This window comes from Gavialis gangeticus, unplaced genomic scaffold (assembly GCF_001723915.1).
Source record: "Gavialis gangeticus isolate Ggan-Ray unplaced genomic scaffold, GavGan_comp1, whole genome shotgun sequence".
Lineage (NCBI taxonomy): Eukaryota > Metazoa > Chordata > Crocodylia > Gavialidae > Gavialis > Gavialis gangeticus.
The window spans coordinates 7,107,635-7,126,903 of NW_017729031.1; the positions used below are offsets into that span (position 1 = coordinate 7,107,635).

General features: G+C 39.9%; 2 protein-coding genes across 12 annotated transcripts in view; one reads left to right on the forward strand and one right to left on the reverse strand.

Moving 5' to 3' along the window:
* The window catches only part of NEB (nebulin), a 255,506-nt gene extending 253,788 nt beyond the window's left edge, over positions 1-1,718 (forward strand). For all 8 annotated transcript variants that reach the window (XM_019522420.1, XM_019522414.1, XM_019522415.1 and 5 more), the window contains one exon: positions 821-1,718. In XM_019522420.1, coding sequence (XP_019377965.1) covers positions 821-994 — 174 coding nt within the window. In that variant the 3' untranslated portion in view covers positions 995-1,718. The remainder of the gene's footprint in view (positions 1-820) is intronic.
* A 1,294-nt stretch (positions 1,719-3,012) lies between these two features.
* RIF1 (replication timing regulatory factor 1) overlaps positions 3,013-19,269 on the reverse strand; it is an 81,801-nt gene continuing 65,544 nt past the window's right edge. The window contains exons 24-35 of one of the 4 annotated variants that reach the window (XM_019522422.1): positions 19,132-19,231; positions 18,627-18,773; positions 17,677-17,819; positions 16,521-16,610; positions 16,377-16,431; positions 11,551-14,358; positions 8,430-8,579; positions 8,053-8,130; positions 7,838-7,953; positions 5,957-6,110; positions 5,471-5,579; positions 3,013-4,235 (exon numbers count right to left, since the gene is read on the reverse strand). In XM_019522422.1, the coding sequence (XP_019377967.1) occupies positions 4,015-4,235; positions 5,471-5,579; positions 5,957-6,110; positions 7,838-7,953; positions 8,053-8,130; positions 8,430-8,579; positions 11,551-14,358; positions 16,377-16,431; positions 16,521-16,610; positions 17,677-17,819; positions 18,627-18,773; positions 19,132-19,231 (4,171 nt within the window). In that variant the 3' untranslated portion in view covers positions 3,013-4,014. The remainder of the gene's footprint in view (positions 4,236-5,470; positions 5,580-5,956; positions 6,111-7,837; positions 7,954-8,052; positions 8,131-8,429; positions 8,580-11,550; positions 14,359-16,376; positions 16,432-16,520; positions 16,611-17,676; positions 17,820-18,626; positions 18,774-19,131; positions 19,232-19,269) is intronic. The other 3 variants (XM_019522423.1, XM_019522426.1, XM_019522425.1) reach the window with 3 other exon arrangements.

Sequence of the window (19,269 nt, forward strand, 5' to 3'; positions counted from 1 at the left end):
CCTCCTCCCAAGATAATACTCATCTCATCTCTAGCAGAATTCTTCCTAAATGTTTTTTCACAGAGGAGGGTCCAGAGGAGGCCACTCGCATGATCAGGGGACAGTAGGGCAGGCCTTACGAGGAGAGGCTACGGGACCTGAACCTGTTCAGCCTCCACAAGAGAAGGCTGAGGGGGGATCTAGTGGCCTGTTACAAATTAGTCAGGGGGGGACCAGCAGGCACTGGCAAAGTCCCTGTTCCCCCCAGCACTACCAGGAGTGACCAAGAATAACGGTCACAAGCTGGCAGAGGGTAGATTTAGGCTAGATATCAGGAGACGCTACTTCACAGTCAGGGCGGCTAGGATCTGAGACCAACTTCCAAGAGAAGTGGTGCTGGCTCCTACCCTGGGGGTCTTTAAGAGAAGGCTGGATGTACACCTTACTGGGTTTGACCCCAGTACCACCCTTTCCTGCCATGGCAGGGGGTCAGACTCGATGATCTGCTCAGGTCCCTTCCAACCCTAGAAATTATGAAACTATGGCCCCACAATTCTCCTCTTCGTGGCTCAGTGGGCCATCTTTACCAAGTGCTGGAGGGTGGTCTTGCAATGTGCAGTTGTCAGCATTGTGGTTAAAGCAGTTTACTGAGGAGATGTAGATTTGGTTTCCCCTCTGGGTTAAAGACCTAGAGGCAAATGCTGGAAGCATAAAGTCTACGGGCTAAACAGTAGGAGCCATACCAACAGTCAAGCAGCTGCACAGTTTATGGCATCTGTCTTGAGGTTAAAGTAACCTACCAAAGTGCTTAACACAGCCTTTTTTCTTCTCTAAAAAACAGAAGACCTACCGGGCTATGTATGACTACATGGCAGCTGATGCTGATGAAGTTTCCTTCAAAGATGGTGACACAATTGTGAACGTCCAAGCTATCGATGAAGGCTGGATGTATGGGACTGTACAGAGGACAGGCAAGACTGGCATGCTTCCAGCCAACTATGTGGAAGCTGTCTAAACCAAACTGAGGTCCTTCTGTAAAGCATATCCATATGGACAAAACATGCAGGCACTTTGTTCTACTTGCCACAAGACTGCCCTGCCAAAGTGCCTTACTGTTTTTTCCCTGTTGATACTGTCTTGTGTCTCATTATTTTGAAAAAGGTACTTTATATATAGAATAAGATATTTTAAAAATATCTTTACAAACGTTATCAAAGCTTCATCGTAAACATACTAGTAGTCACTGATCCAGTGAGAAATGTGTCTCTATTAACTTCGATACCTTTTTACATTTTCTGGACTTGCACATAAAATCTATTCTACTGTCTGCAAAACAGTCTTGAGTACCTTATGGTTTGAAAACCAGTACCATTTTTAGAGTACTCACATATTTAAAAAAACAAAAGACAACTGCAACTGTTTTATTAGTTTTCCTAGCAAGACAGTATTTTTCTGTGCCATTCTAAAAAAAGTTTGAATGTATTTATTTCTGTTCCAAATAAGCAAACAAACTTAACATCTCAAACCAGTCAAAAGGAAAGTTAAATGCCTCTCCTCTTCTCTGCTTGCTAAACGCTGATGCATGTGTGTTTTCATGCTATTGTTCTGGGGTCAGAAAGCTGTATTTCCTTGTAAATTAGTGGCTAAATAAAGTTCATGTTTCTGCAGTACAATTAATGCATTTAACCTCTGATCAACGACAGTGAAGCAATCGGCATATTAAATAATCTTGCTACAAACCTGCCTTGTCCAGAAAAGTCTCTGAATGATACATTGGGAAGATCTTTAATCCATTACTATAATACAGGGGTGTCCTACCTTTTTGAATGTGGGGCCAGATCATGAAATTTATCACCCAGTGGGCCGGCGAGCCATATTCAAAGACCTCACAGGAAGTGGTATCACATCAGGAAGCGATGTCACGTGACCTTTGAAACCAATGAAGTTGCAGGAAGTGACAATGAAATGGATCTGGAAATGTGCCTAGGGAAGTTGTGGTTTTTAGAAAGTATGTACGTTTGGTATGGCTTAGGAACAGGACATCATTTTTCTGTGCAGGGGGTTGGACTAGATTAGGGCTGCCCAGCTGACTACCTACAAGCCACATATGGTCCACAAAGAGCCAGGATGTTGCTCACAGTCTACATGGGGTCTGCAAGCAGTTAATGTATAGGGCATGGGCCTAGGCAGCCACCTCTCCCACTGCTGTGCAAGGGGGAAAGGCCATGTTGCGGGGGAGTAGTGGTCCATACAATTGTAGCCTGCATGGCTGAGGATGGGGGTCTGCATGCTGCTGGAGCAGCCCTTGCAGTGAGGGGGTCCTAGGGGCCCACCCCCACAGCATGCAGCCTGTGCAACACATGTGGGTGTCATCTGAACAGCCCTGGACTAGCTTACTCTTGAGATCTCTTCCACGTCTCTTCAGTATATGCCTACAATTTCTATTGAATTAACCACAATGACCATGATCAAGTTAGTAAAGGATCTCAAACAAAGCATGTTTTTGAACACTGTTCAATTAAAACAGCAAGTTACAGCTAGATTCATAACAGGAATTAAACATTGTGACACTTAAGTTAGCTACCTACCTAACTATAATGTCTACAAAAGTTAAGCAACTCAAAATGAAGCCAGTAGCCATTGGGGAGGTGCTAAACAAGCCATTGGACAAGATTAGACACTGGTGCCCTAAATTCCACTGCATCCAGGGTTTAGGCACTGAAGACTGCAGAGCATGTTATATTAAATAGTTATTGGGTAAAACATTTAACAATTTTTGGAGCAGGAATCAGAACCAACAAGACCAACTGGGAGGTACCAGGGCTTCTCAACCTCTCCTGGTGCAGCTGCTCTATTTTGCATGGAGTATTTAACTATGCACTAGGCCAGAGAGACTGCACAACTTAGAGGTTGAGGCACTGACCTTAAGAAGTGGAAAATCTGAAGAAAATGGTTTCAGACATGTAACTTCTTGATCAGCATATGATTAAGACACTAAGAATTACTATTAATAAATAAGGTTACATTAACACGTTAGGGAACTATTTGTTTTATTTGTACATACAGAAGACCTAAAACCACCCGCAGCAATCCCATTAAGTGACTGCTCATTCCAGTAACTACAGTACATTATATACAAATCATCTTTCCAGAATAAATCCTATGAACTCTCACTGACCATGGTCTTTGAGAAGCAGCAGTGCATTCCATGCAACCAAAATTCAGTCATAAATTACAACCAACATTTGGAATCAGAAATCTATACATAATATACAAAGTTGTGCACGTCACGTCTGTTTGTGTCCCACAGAAGAGTCATCCACCCAAGGGAACAACACTGCATATAAAATTTTAAAGGCCTGAGAAAGAAGCCTGAGAAATTCTGCATCCAAACCCTTTTACCTCATGGGCAATACCAGAGTAACCTCTGTAGTTTAGAAAGATCATGCAAAGACAGAAATCAATCCTGGTGCTTGACAATGGGATCTTTAGGGGGTTTTGAGATGCACTGTGCTAACTGATTAATTCATTGTAGTAGTATCTCAATCTGAAATAACTAAAATAGAGGTAATTCCTCTAAAGATACCAGCAAAAAAGGGAAATTAACATGAGCACTACGTAAAACTGGGCAACACTTAGGTTTCAGTAGTTATGAGCTTAACCTTTTACATTTATTAAGGCTTCACAGAAATAAAAACACTTTACATTTTAAAAAAATATTAGATACTCTGTAGTTTTAAGTTTCACAGCCTTTGCTATTGCACATCTTAACAAATTTTAGTTTTTTTCTTTTAATTACTTGAAAATACCTATGCATAGCAGTAAAATACAAATACTTCTAAACACAGAAAGGGTAATGCAACAAATTAAAAATGTTAAACATATACCATGATACATTTTGTCTGCCGCGGTCTTTAAAAAGTTTTTTAGTACATGAATGCTCAGTTGAAGTATGCCACATTGCCAGTAACAAACAGTTGGGTTTCAGAAATTTGTTTCTTGTAACAAAAACTCCTGGTTAAAAAGTATAAATGATTAATCAGAAATTTCATGGGGTGGTGACTGCCAGCGGGACTGTAGATTCTTCATAATACAGTTTGTCATATTACCAAGTTTCTCTTGCATTTCAAAGAGCTGACTTCCTGAATAACTGTGGAGCTGATCAGGAGTTACCTGAGCAGCAAGGGCACTGATTTGGGTCAAAAGGTCTGCTCTGAGTTGCACGTCTGTATTCAAGACAGCTGGTTCTACCAAATCTAAAAGACAAAGGTGATTAAAATGGTTTTAATCAGAGTGAAATTCACTTGGCATGAAGTGTTACAAGTTTTTTTTGTGCCAGAAAACAAGCACACTATCTACAGGTAGTTAGTTACACCATCATCAGTTCAGGCCATGGGCTGGAGAGAAAAGCTGGATGGACTGATTCTTCCCACAGTTGTTCTCCATGGAGTCGGAAGAACATTTTGAGGGCAGAATTTGAACTCACTAAGACCCCACAGTTTCTGTCCACCTATAGCCTGCAAACCGTACCAGGAAAGAAAGAAAAGCTTCAAGGCATGAGATGAGGGACTGGAGAGTTCCTGGTGTGTCAATTACTGGAGAAGATTAGATGAATGTACAGTGAAAAATTTCTGAGGAAGAATCCTTTATTTAAGCATGTGGGGCAATATCCAGGAGAGGACATGGGTCCCTACAGCAGGATTCAGATTGAACTTTGGCATGCAAGTCCAAAAATGTGACCCCAAAACCCCCTTTTCAGCTGCTTTCTAGATGTCTCAATTTACTTTTTGACCCTAAAACTCCTCTTAGTGTATGAAGCTCCATGTCTGTGCACACTTAACAGTGCCTCAGTTCTGAGTGCTGGGGCCCAACACATGCAGAAACTGCATTTCTTTGCCTGCGAAGAGCTTAATTCTTTAAATGCCTAGGTATTCCTATATGATCAGGCTTCTTAGATAAGGCAAGCAGCAGCTGTTGCTTTTTCAAACATAGCTGAAGGAGCCAGAGAAGAAAAGGAGCAGGGGGAAGTTACAACAACTCATAAAAATTCCCTTCTCTGCCTAGGGGATTCAAACATACAACCTGCTGAATTAGCCACTAGCCTAGTTCACGCAGATGCTCTGGATGTCACGGCAGAAGCCAGGAATCGAGAAGATAGGCACAGCAGTGCACAGTGCAGCAGTCCTTTTCATGAGACACTGTGGAGTCTCTTCTCTCTGCCCAGGCTACACTTCACAACTTGTGCTACAAAAGCAGCCAAGTACCCTTCTGAAAACTCCACCTGGAAACCAATCTTGTTTTAGACTTAAGGAATAGCTTTCATTAAGTTTGAATAGGAAAATACTACATGTAATAAATGAAGTCAGATTATCTTTATCCAAACCTAGCATAATGAAACAATGCAGCATTTAAAAAGCAATTATCACATGCATTAGTTTCTCAGTGCTAACCCTCAGAAGTTACAGGTTACACAAGAAAATGCAATCTTTACCTGTTGCAAGTCTTTCTTCCTCTGTAGAAAAAGCCTTCTCCTCCATAACACTTACTGGCTTCTCTGCATCTTCAAGGGCTACAATTTCCTCAAATCCACGAGCCTTTACCTAAAGATTTAATTGAAATGTGAGAAAGAAGAATGTTCTAAAAAGCAAACAGTCTGCATGTATTTCTTGACATGTATTTAATTACAAAATTAAAATGACATCAAATACAATTCCCATTTCTGACCACCGTACCGCTGGCCACTACCCTGCTAGGTACGTAACCTGCGTGGCACTGGCAATATGGTAACCCTGCATAATCTATAACCCTGGTATTATAGAAATGCGATAGAAATTAGTTTAAGCAGTTTTTTCTATTATTATTTTTCTTTCTACATTATATTTTAGGCACTTAAAATGAGAATTTTAAGCATTTTGTAATGAATATCAGCAATGTAGAACTTGATTGTTCTTTATTGCAGTGCCAAAAGTAACTTTACCTGTTGCTCATGATATCCTCTCAGAGCCTTTTTAACACTGGAAACTTTAGGAGAGCGGATAGGAAGCGTTTTTATTTCAGATGCTGTCAAGGAACTCAGGTCACCCACTGTCTTAATGTTCTTTGCTCGAATGAGCTGCCCCAATCCCCGTGCCCTGTGTGGAGAAAAAGGGAGTCCATGTACTGATTCCAAGACAGCTTTTTCCCACCCCAAGCTGAAACGAGAACAACGAACACTTGAGGTTTGTCCCTTATCTATTCACATGAATGGAGAGGAGGAACATCAAGGCACATAACCCCTCTTTTCTTCAGAAATAAAAATTTAACTCCCTGATATTGAGCCTAATTAATATTAATAAGTAACAAAACTGGAAATATGAGAAGCAAGCACCAATTCAAAACAGGTCATTCTGAGTAGATCCCACGACAGCTCCAGAAAACTTGTCTTTTGGAGCATATTCTTAGAATACAAACACATAAATGTCAATTTAACAACCTCATTCACAGCAAGGATTCAGCCAAGTTTCAGTAAATCAAATACTGTCTACTAGAGACTGGAATATGTTTTTTAAAGTCATTAAACTCCATGTATGAACTGAAGAGGTTGATTGAAAAAAAGTGTACTTTACATATGAATTATGGCTGTGAGAGGCTTTGGACAGAGCTTTGGATCCGGAGAAGCTTCGGATGCTTCAGGGTCCGAAGCAGCACATCCGGGTCAAAGCGCTGCCTCATTCAGCTTCCTGAAGAGGTTCGGAGCCGCCTCGGAGATCCAGCTATAGGGTATAATAAATATCTATAACTTTGTTGTTTTTTGTCCGATCTGGATGAAATTTTCAGGGGTGGTAGACTCTGCAGAAAGCATGAAGTCTGCCAAGTTTCAAGAAGATCGGTGCAGGGGTTTGGGGGAACTGTGCCAAGACTGTGTCTGTCTTGAGGCATTTGATTGTTTATATTGATTCTTTCATCTCCTTACTCTGGTTTTGTAGGTGCTAATTGATGGCAATTAACTGGCTACATTACCTAGGTCCTGTGTATTGAGCAGGTCCCTGAGTGAGAATCACCATGATTGGTAGCTGGTAACACAGCAGCTTAGCAGCCAGGCCTGCAGTAGTGTCTCCCCCACCCCACAAGCACCCATATCACGAGTTTTATCTGTCAGCAGCTAGGGGTGCAGGGCCCCAGAACCCCCCTGCACTGATCTGCTTGACAGCTGGCAAGCATTGTGGCCTCAGCAGGGGCCACCATCCCTGCAGCTGTCACCTTGCTGCGCCTTAACACACACGGTGTCACCCATGGCAAACCCCTGCCAGCAGAGGCTACCATCCCTGCAAGTTTCATCCAAATTGGACAAAAAACAACAAAGTTACAGATATTTCATTGATTCCCCATTATACCCTGTGGTTGGATCTCTGAGGTGGCTTTGAAGCTTCGGAGCCACGTCAGCCGGATCGAGGTGGAAACTCAGTCCGGAGCTCTGCACTGGATCACGGCCATCCGAAGTGGCCGGATCTGAAGCTGGATCAGATTGCTGCCGACTTGCACAGGCCTAATATGAATACCTATAATGCAGCAGTAAAAATACTAACACCTGAACAAAGAAAAGCCCTGACACTTGCACAGTTGTCTGAATTGGGGATGCACGAGTGTTAGAGTTGAAAGAAGACTGACAACTTTTTTGTATCCTTAGGGTAAGAACAAGAATTGAACACTTCCACTAGACGCAAAAGACTTAATTTGACACTATAGCCAGGTGCCAAAACAGCCCTTGCTTCTCCCTCCCCAAATGCTTCCAACAAGACCCCAGACAGGCACTCATCCCAACAGAAGCTTGTACGATCCACTGAGGTGTATTAGGAATCTCAAAGTGAGAGTGACTTACCAAATGTTTGATGTAATTTGAGGTAAAATGATATCGACTGGTGCTTTACAGCCTACCAATGCAGGGTACACACACTCTGAAGGACAGGACGGCAATTCTTTGGCCATCTCAGTAATCTTGAATAGTACACAAAAATGATTACATTGGTTAAGTATCACACAAATGAATACAAAAAAAAAAAATAGAAGAGATGCATGAACTTAAGCACTTCTTACTAAACACTTCTTTGAGCTCTTAAATTTAAGGTTACGAGATCCGGGGGACAGAAATCCTTTGGTTGGAGTGGTAATACGCTGGATGGAAAAGAGGAAAAAATATCTCTCAGGATTGTAGGAATTAAATTACTCATAGGATTTTAATTATCTTAACCTCAGAATAATATTTTTCATTTCAACAGAGGACAACAGTTCACTCCTTATAATGCACAAGACCACAGAAAGTGCCTGCTATTTCTTTTGTTTACCGAGTCTGACAACTGTTTTATTTATTAGCCATTGTTATAATCTTAATTATACAAGTTTATATTGGAGTACCACTACATAAGATAAAGATTAGTACACAGAGAACTATTCTAAAAAAGGTCATTATTTACCTTGGTTTGGTTATTGGAAGAAGTTTTAAGACTTCGTGAAGATGGTGAACTATTTGAGGAAGAAAAAGACCTAACAACAGGACTTCTCCTATCAATATCATCTGCCAATTCCTCTTGGTAAATTGGATTTGCAAAAGAGACTCGACGAATCTGTTTTTAGACATAAATAATATTTACACTCAATCTGTAGCCAGAGCTAAATCACCAAATTACATTTTGTATAAAATATATAGATCTACTATATATTTCACAGTGCACAGGTCGAGGTTTGAAGCCAAAATATTTACCTTTAACTTTCCACCTTGACTTATACACCGCAGCAATACTTTTGACCCCCACCTGGCCCAGCCCTGGCCAAACGCCAGACCGGCCCCAAGCCAACCTTCACCTAACACGAGATGGCGTCCCTGTTGCTGGGGGGCCAGGCCTGGCCTGTGGGCCTTGCCATCACCATGAAGACGCTGTTTGGCTGGGTGCCGAGCCCGTCTCTGTCCTGTGTGAGCGGCACTGCTTAGGCTGCGCCAGCTGAGCACCAAGGCTGGCCCCACCCTCTGTGAGTGGCACTACCTAGGCTGCGCCAGCCAAGCATCAATCCCGTGTCAGTCCCCTGCAAGCAGCGCTGCAGCATGGGTCCATCCCGCTGCCCCGGGTACCTGGCCTGCAGTGAGGGTGTGCAGGGGGTCGGTATGAGTCGACCCCATATTTGTGATTCAAAAAGTTAGGTTGACCTATACACCAGGTCTACAAGAATTCTAATTTTGGATCAGAAAAATGGGGTCAACTTATACACTGTCAAATGCAGTAAGTATGATTTGAAAAATGTATTCATTAGATCCAACTGAAATAGCTGTTTCTCACTAAAGATGAAAACACAGTACTTTTTAATTCCTACACGAGAGATTATGAACCCTTTGTTAAGTGTCATAAGAATAACAAGCGACATGCTAAACTGCTGAATATACGATGGTTTTGTATTAGCAGTACATTTTTCCCTTGGGCTGCTTACAGAGTGAAAAAAACCTGGTGCTTTACTTTAAGCTTGGTACGCCCCCATGCTGCATACACCACATGACCAAAAGAGGCATTGCATTAACTGGACCTGGCTCCCCCAACTTCCGTATCAATCTGTCACTTCAGCAAGGCTTTTTGGCGCTTTTATCAGAAGTTGATTCAATCAGATATTATTAGATAAAAGCACCAAAAAAAGCCCCAGCTGAAGCACCTGATCTATACAGATGCTGCGGAGCTGGGCTGAACACACTGTCTCTTTTGGTACAGCACTGGTTTTTGGTTGGTTTTTCTTTTTCCAACGTCTGTCAGCAGCCTACAATGGCCAAAGCCTTACCTACATTACCGCTTGGATAGCAATGCTCTGGAGACAGAAGTTAGGAAATGATGTAAGAAAATATGCAAACAAAACAATGGAAGAGTATAAAATAGACAAAAGATAAATGTCTACAAGAATGGGATGGAAATCAAAGAGCAGTAGTATGAGGATGGGACACCTAACTTAAGACACCAGCAGGAACAACACATTAAAATGTGCATTTAGTAACCTACATTAATGACCTTTAGTTATTTAGCTCAATTAAGATTTTAGAAGGGGCAAAAATATATGCTCTATATATTTCCTTAGTTGTTCATTTGCAAAATGAACACATACTATCTATCTTTCTCTTCTGTTTTCTGGAAGAAAAAATTGGTTTAGCGTGCTGGTCTATCCTCGTGCTCAAGGGAAATTTACAAAACATTTTGAAGGTGAGCCTGAGAAGAAAAACTCATGAGCTGGATGGACAGTAAAAACCATGGACTGAACAGTTATCGACTTAATGGCATACCATAATCTATCTAATTCCTTAATTTTTTTCTCCATGATACAGGTGATTGTGACCCTCTTCCCTTCTGAAAGGTCTTCATTACTCACTAATCAAACTATCCTTCCTTCAGTTAATTGTTTGTCTGCTACCCCGGGAACCTCTCTTCTCTAGTTCCACAGCCCTCCACACTGTTTTTAATCATCATTGTGCTCACTTCTGTCCTCAGACCTGATGAATAATGCTTCACTTTCAAAAGCTTGTCTAAGGCCATCCCAAACATGCAGTTGGTCCAATAAAAGATTTCACTCAGCCAGTTGGCCTAATAAAAGATCAGATTTACCCAAAGAACCTTGTCTGCATATGCCAGTCAAAGCATTCTCATTTTCACTGTCTGAAATGGTAAAATAGCTCTTAATTGTATAAAAATCATATGGCAGCTATTTAAATCCTGAACATGAAAGAACAAGTATAGTATTTATGAAACTCATGCCCAATGCGTTTCATATTCCACTGTCAATTTGTGGTAAAAGCAACAAAACATTAGAAGAACTGTTTCATACTGAACACACAAAGAGGTGTTAAAAACAAATGTATAACACAAACTAACAATTAACTACAGCCTTTATAAAATTACTGTCTTGGCATTGGGAAAGAAAAAATAAAAATAAAAAAAATCAAATATTAAGGTAAAAAAAGCCACAGTGCTTGGTACATAGACCAATCAAATCAGATTTGCTCTCAGGGATGCTGTACAAATGAATGTCTTGCACAGAGAGTTTATATTTAACATAAAATTACAAGTACTTAATACAGGCTTAAAAGATGACTAGCAAACAGGGAGGGGAAGGGATAAAGCCATGCTCATGTCCTCCACCCCACCCTGTTTCTTTATGACATAAAATCTGAAATGTTTCTGGGTTTTTTTTAAACATTCAAAATGCAGATTCTGTCTGGCTGGGAAAACTACAATTACACATGAAGAACATGACATCATAATTTCATGATATACATAATTACATTTTCAGGTAAGGTTGAGAGCTAGCAATGTGCATCCTCTCAACTCACCAAACAACTCATGTCAAAACCAGGGAAAGATGCTCTTGTTATTTTAAAAGGTAAAAGGAAGAAAATCCTTTTAAAGATTAAGACCTGTCTATATCTCTCTCTATATATATTTGCATGTCACTTTCAGTATTTCTACAACACTATCAGTAACACCAATAAGGAATATTATTCAATATACACTTTACAAGACATGCATTAAACATGGTAATGATTATCTAGATTGCATTGTATCACAATACCTTGTTAGCAGGTGATGGGGAATCATCCTCTTGCTGTCTTTTAAGACCCCTCTTTAAAATACTAGTGGATGGAGAAGCTGAGGGAGACCATGTGCAGCGGGTCTGCACTCCATTAGGGCTTTCATTAACTTTAACCAAAGTTAGAGAATCAAGATTTTTCATCTTCTGTGGAGAATCCATGTTGTCACTTCCTTCTCCACCCTCTTGGTCTGAGGTTACCTTTTCAGGTACTGTAGATGCAACTTCAGCCTCACTGATTATTAAACCTTCCTCCTTCATCTCACTACCCTGAGGACTGTTGGTCTTTACACAAATGTTCTGATTCCTTTCTGTAGTGTTCTGAACATTTTCTGGCTCATTTGTCTTTGTTTCTTCAAACCAGTTACTAACTGTTTCTGTATCAGGTAATTGCTCTGGTTGTGTATTTTCACCTATGTCTTTCTTTTCTGTACATACTGGCTCTTTACTCTCATTCTCCGAAGCAAGGCACCTCTCTTCTTTGGGCTCTTTGGAAACAGACTCGGTCAAACACTCTTCAGGTCTGCCAGCCTGAACAGCAGCTTCTTGTGTTTCAGTTATAGAATCACAAAGTTCACTCATGATACATGGCAAATTCTCAGCATCTCCACCCTTCACTGGAGATGCAGTTCCTTGCAAATCACTCTCAGATTTTAACCCCGTTTCTGAATCAAAGGTACTAGATTGTTTAGTAAGAAGCAACGGTGTGCTTGTTGCACAAGGTCCCACAGAAGAGTTTGCATCAAAATCTGACCTGTTCAGTAATACTTCTGATGTACTCACAGTTGTCTGCATAGGTGTTTTTTTAGTCTCACTTACTGCATTAATATTGGTAGTTTTTAATTCAGTGAATGACTTTTCTTGCTGTTGTGACTTTTCACCACAGCAATCGCAGCTCCTTGACCGTCTCAATCTCTTGCTTCTTTTGTGCTGGCAGTCAGGTATCTGTAGAGGTTTCTCAGAGGAAAGAGCAGCATCAGAATTATTAGTCCCTGCTTCAGATCTGCCCAGAACACTTACATTACAGTCTTCTACGTTTCTTTGCTTATCAGAGGATTTATTTTCCTGCCTTGTTTTCAAAACTGGCTCAGATGTACCTGAGCTTATGAGAGCTTTTGTTAGTTCACTGGTTTCATTTTGCTCCACATCTGTGTTCTGTCCAAGGGAAGCTTTTGCTAAGTCTGTAATTCCTGTGATCTCATCCACAGGCAGATCAGGATTTGTTTCACCTTTAATTTTGATATCAGGCAGGTTCCTAATCTCAGATACATTTTCTTGTAAAGAGAACTCCTGATTTTGGCTCTCTGTTTTTTCCTCTTTCCCTTTGTTTTCAACAGAATCACTTTTATTTTTCCATTTTCCAGTTTTCTTCTTCTTTGCACTTTCCTCCCTTGTCTCAGAGCTGTCAGATTCAGAATTTTCTATACTGGAAAGTAAACCTTGTGAAGCTCTTCTTGTCTGATATCGTGGGCGACTCCTTTTCTGACCCATTATATCTGACCCAGAATCTTGATGATCCATTTCAGACTTCAAATTACCTTCCAATTTCCTGATGCTCTTGTTCATTTCTTCAAGACCTGCTGATGTGCATGACTCCTTTGAACCAACATCATCTTCAGCAGTCTTCTCATTTAAGTTATTCTCTTTTTTATTTACTTTTATTTGTGCATCTACACCTTTCTCAGAAATTAATTTCTGCTTTTGAGAAGAGTCCTCTTTAACTTGCGGTACCTTCTTTTGGACAGGCTTGTCATCTTCTTTACGTTTGTTTTTTTGGTGGCTGTTTTCTTTGTCTTGATTTCCTGCTGTAGCTTCTGCAATTTCTGATCGTCTTCTTAAAGAACGCCTTAATGCTTTCTGATTTGCTGCCACATGTGGAATCTGATTGTCATCTTTATTTACTGAGTCAGTTGATACAGCAACCTCCGGAGGTGTATTTTCTTTACAATCCAGATTTGATCCCTTACCTTTTCCTACCTCCTCGCCACCATCCACAATTAGCTTATTCTCTACTGCTATACTCTCTACCACTGTGGAACTGGGGGTGTGTGACTGTGTATCTGGAATACATTCCATTTCTTCCACCTGAGTAGATAGCTCAGATTTATTTTCCATGTGGAGAGCAACTGCCAACTCTTGTATACCACTCTCCTCTTCTGATCTCGTTAAAAATTTAGATTGCCTGTTGTCACTGAGCTCAGTTTTATTTTGCCTGCGACTTAGCTTTTTTGTTGCAGTAACTGTTCCTTCAGTTTCTGGTTCTGAAGTACTTCTATCCTCCTTCTCCTCGGGTTCTTCCGCTTTGGTGGGAGTCTTTGGTATATCTATGGTTTCCTGTTTATCTGGCATATCAATAATTCCAGATGCTCCTGACAACCTATTCAAGGCAGAAGGACTAAAGGGTCTGTTTTCGGAACTATCAAATTTTTCCAAGGTAATGAAAGATTGCCTTCTCCTTGCAGGCTGTGGTGTTCCAGAAATTATGTCACTAGAAGATGAACTGCTGCTGGTGTTTGACACATTTTCATCTCCTACTGAAGGCTCTTTTGAAACTATTTCACTTGTACATTTTTTTGAATCATCTTCTGCTGAAAGTTCTTTCAAGACTGCATCAGTTGTACCTTTTTCAAAATCCTCCTCACATTTTGAATCTGAATTCTCTTTCACTTGGGTAATGGATTTGTTTTCAGTATTCACAAAGGCAGCTCTCTCAACAGCATTGCTTAACTGGCCAGTCTCTGGAGGTGTGTGCGTTTCACAATTGTATACGTCACTTTTCATATTTTCATCCTGAATGAAAACAATTTATACTAAAATTAAGTACTAAGGCTTTGTTACCTGCATGATACAAAAACTGCAATTCCACTAAGATTTAAAATACACTACTCTTTCTAGTTATTTGTAAAGGTTTTCAAATTACGCATCCACACAAAATGTTAGGATTTATCTTTTTTCCTGTCACCGTTTTAAAACTTTACGAAAGCATAGGAAAACAACCTTATTAACTTTCAAATGCAAGTTGATAAAGGAGTTCAAATAATTTCATTTTTCCAACTATTTTAGTTGGTCTAATAAAAGATAATTGGATTTACCCAAAGAACCTCGTCTGCCTATGTCCTTAGATCAACATGGACACCCACGAAATCATTCAAACATTTTTTTGTTGTACTCAATGCAAATATTTAATTTAAGAAATTTCTGTAGTATTTTCCATCTCTCTACTTGACTGGTAGCTCTTGCTGTCTAAATATAAAGGATATTTAATATAATGTTCCTGGGATTTTGATTGCATTGGCATTTTCTTAAAATAGAGAATGCTGACTGTAGCAAGGAACTGACTCAGGGAACAGGAAAGGAAGTGCACACAATTTGACTGCACGCTGAATCAATTTTCGTATCCTGAATTCTACTTCCATTTAACACCTCCATTTTTAACTGTGTGCTTTATCCAACCTGCACAACTTCTACATGCGTGTGTGCATGTGCGTGCGTGCGTGTTTTGGTATATTTGTCTACAGAAGCCTAAAAGGAGAGGGCTCCTTCTGAACAGTTTAGATTAGCTACACTAAAAGTGAGTGTGGGTTTATTTATACCACTTTCCTGGCATTCTTGGAAAGTGCTGCTCTTCAGCATGTCTCTTCAACCCAAAAAGGGGACAGGAGAGGAAGGGAACAAAGAATAGTGTGGCTTCACTGCCTCCTTTCTGGGTTTTGCACATTTGGCACACGTGCAAAACTGGCCGTATTCAAAGCTGATTCGGAGAATCGGTGATTCAGCCATAGACAGAGCTTTAAACCTTTTTTCTACATACCCCGAGGTACCAGGCACGGTTCATGAACGCTGCAATGGTGGAGCAGCAGGAGCGTCCAGCAGGAGCACAGGGGGGCCTGGAAGTACTTCTGGTCCCCCACAACCCCCCAGCTCAATGATCAACTGCAGGTGCCCCCCCAGACCCAGGAGGCACCAGTTACGGAGCCAGGGGGAAGGTTCCCCACACTGGAAGTGCTTCTGGTCCACTTCTGGGTCCGCTGGGGAGCACACAGGGGACCCCGCCGCGTTCACATAGGACACTTGATCTGCCCCAGCATCTCAGTGCTCACAAGCCACCTGGTACCTCAAGGTACATAGAAAAAAAACATTTAAAGCCGTGTCCATGTCCAAATCATGAAATCTCTCCGAATCGCTTTGGAGGGTTCCAATTCGATTCAGAGAGTTTTAAAGGGTATCCCGATTTGATCTGGATTCAGAGATTCAGCGACTGAAGCTTCACACAGCCCTAGCACATATGAAGCAGAAGTGGGTGGGCAGGGCAGCCTTAACAGCAGCCTTCCCCAGAAGCATTGGGGAAGTGGTGTAGTCAGCAGAAATAACTAAGTTACAAAACCGACCATTTAAAAGTCTGCATTATTTCCCTAGATTTCTTTATAACCTGATAATGCTTAAGATGTAAACTGAATTCAATTTAGAGATACTAGTCTGTGCTACAAGGTCTAAAATTAGTAACATGTTTCTACACACCTACAAACTTAGCATGGTGGCACCTAATTTAAGACACTGAAGAAAGTCAATAAAAATCCTAATTAAATTACACTGAAAGACTGAACAGCAGCAAATGTTCTCAAAACTGATGTAAAAAAGTAACTGTTCTTTAATTTTTAAATTTTAGAACCACAAAAAGGCATGCTTAGTTACTCAGAGAGAGAATTTCCTATGAGCTGAGGAGCTTGGAGATAAAATTTTAAAATTTGAGAAATGAAACTTAGGTTAACACAATTGTAGTTCTATTACATATTACACGGTGAACACACCTGAAGCTTCTTTTCATTTTCTTCTTTCGGAATGTCTATTAATGGAGTCTTCCCCCTAAAAGAGAAAGGTGTCACCAAAATGAAAACTACTGTAATAAGAATGTTAAACTATTATCAGAATTTCATCTGGCACCTTATACTTACAAAGAATCTTCTTGGCTCTGACTGTATTGAGAAAATAAGGTCGTATCTTGGGATGCATCCAGATTATTGTACATGGCAGGAATGTCAATTCTGGAATAAACAGAAGGTAGGTTTGGCTTTGGGTTTATAAGGTCTAAGGAAATAGATGATAAGTGCCAACACAGATATTTCAACTAAAAAAAATAAAAATAAAAATCTGTAAATGGACTGAATTATCAAATCTTCAAAAGAACCATTCATTTTTCAAGCACTCGATTCAGCTGTTTTAAAATGGGAGAACATCAGCAGGGACAATCGCGCAGCAAGTATAAAAAAGGTGGAATCACCTTTAACTTTGCTGTAGGTGCTCTTCTGAAGCCCTGCTGCACAAAGCTTTCACATATACTGAATCAACCCAACCCTCGGTAGCCCTCAGTCCTTGTACAGCAGGACGCCTTCCAATGGACAATAGATAGGACTAGTTGAAAACTGTTATGTATTCTTTTCTTGGTGAAAATGAAGGAGGTTTTGTGCATAGATCTAGTAGCAGGTAAGTATTTTTAAATTAAACTATTTTGGCTAAGGCACTGGTCCAGCAAAAATGTCTGTAAGTTCAGAGTGAAGAGCCTGGTATTTCCTAATTAAACTAAAAGCTCATCTCTGGAACATTCAGTTTTAGCTCCCAAGAGCACACAGGAGAGGACAGTATAGTTATTTTTGCAGTACAACCTCTTTAAAGTGTGTTTTAGCAGTTAGTGTTCACATGAAGCAACTGCTGTTTACACACAGGTATAACACATTGCCAAATAAGTCACCTCTAGTTCAAATTACTATTAGAAGAAACGTTATCTTACTGTGTTAAGCTAAAGTAGTAAATAAGAATTACAGGATGAAATTTTACAATTTTCATTATGGGAATAGATTGTAATACTTGGTACTCCTGGGTTTACACACAATGCATTACAGTTTAAGTCAGTAATTAGTCTGGTTCTTTTACATATAGAGTTTTATAGACTATTGTTATATACTAGAAAACTTTCACTGTAACACTGAATTTTGTATGAAGTAGCACAGGATGCTCCATTCATACGAGAGAGAAAAAAAATAACAAAAAATTAAGGTGACAATACCCAATTTATAAACATAACAGCCCTTTCAAACAGTACCAATTACAAACCTCTTTGTCTTAAGTACTTCTTTTTGGTGTTCTGTCAATATCCTTTCTTTTGTTTCTGGAGGAATAAATACAAAATCAGCAGATTTCTCTTCCTCCAAGAGTATATCACTTTTAGGCTTTGAAGATGAAAATTCTAGTTTCAACTATGGAGAAGAAAAAAGTTGGATTAAAAATAAGACAAAAGGAATTCCTCATTGTTAATGAAGTTTCTTTATTTCAGGTATACCATTCCAAATAGAACAATTACTTGTCCTAGTTTTTGACATGCTGTTTTCTCAGAGATCACACTTAAGATCTTATAATGCCTATCAATCAAGCAAGGGTAGCTATTTCTTAAAAGCAGTGCTTGAGGACATAAGAACCTAGGTCTCCCTGAACTTTCAAGGAATATTATTAACATATATTATTATTTAATAGCTATATTAAAATAGATATTAATATAGATGGTATATAACCATCTCTCACCTGCCTTGCAGGAACTGGGGCCGAATCTTGGCTGTTGTCTTTTGTGCCCCTATACACATGCATGAGGCAGCACAGAAAGCATACTGAGGCTTGAGAGACTGCTTTTCAAAATATCATGATACCAAGTTTCAGATGCAACTACACTACAATTCATGTTAAGAAACTTGGTACATAGCCACAATTCATAACCAAAAAAAGCAACTGATGTTTAGAAACATCCTGCTGCTGCTTCTCCATGACTCACGCAACCAGCCTTCCTTAAGGTATACAATTGATTCTAAAGTGAGAGAATTTGCACATACCAGAAAAATCTGGATGGGGAGCCTACCTGCAAGCTCTATAGATAGGCTGGCTTGCTTCACAGAGGTGCAGGGAATACAAATACACTCAGGTAACCCAATACAACATACTGGCTCCACTAAAAAAATCTGACTATCAAAGTACTAGCCTTTCTAGGGTAAAGAGAACAATTTCAATACATCTACCTGTATGGATGTTACCTTTGCTGGTGTGATGTGAACATTAGTCATCTTATCTTTTTGTTCACTGGCCTGGGCCAGCAAGGAATCCCGTTTTCCACCCAATTTTACTTCTATTCCGCTTATCTTTGCATCCCACTGGGAATTTTCTGTCTATTTAAAGATAAAATTTCTGGTTAGTGTATAAGGATGAAGTATCGACCAAAGAAACTGAAATTTCTAAGATTATTTTAAGATTCAAATTCAGACAACTTTGAAAAAAATGCAGCATATCTGCGAATATACTCGTAAAGAACAGGCCAGTAAAGGGACTTAATTAAATCAGGGTTACCAATTGATAAATGCCCGCTCAGCCTTTGTTCTGTTAATTTAGAAAATAATTGCTCAAAATAGGAAGAAAACTCATTTCATATACCCATCTCACAGTGTAATTCCAGAGGATTTTGTTACCATCTCTAGAACTGCTAGATTATACAGAATCCACCCATAAGAATGACAATACGATACTTACCATATCAGAAAATGGACCACTAGATTCTTCCACTATCTCAACACTTTCAAAACCAGGTAATAAGAGTAGAATTTTCTGCTTGGCTTGGCTCAATATAGATCTGTTTAATAAAACAATGAAGACTTAGAGAAAATCTTG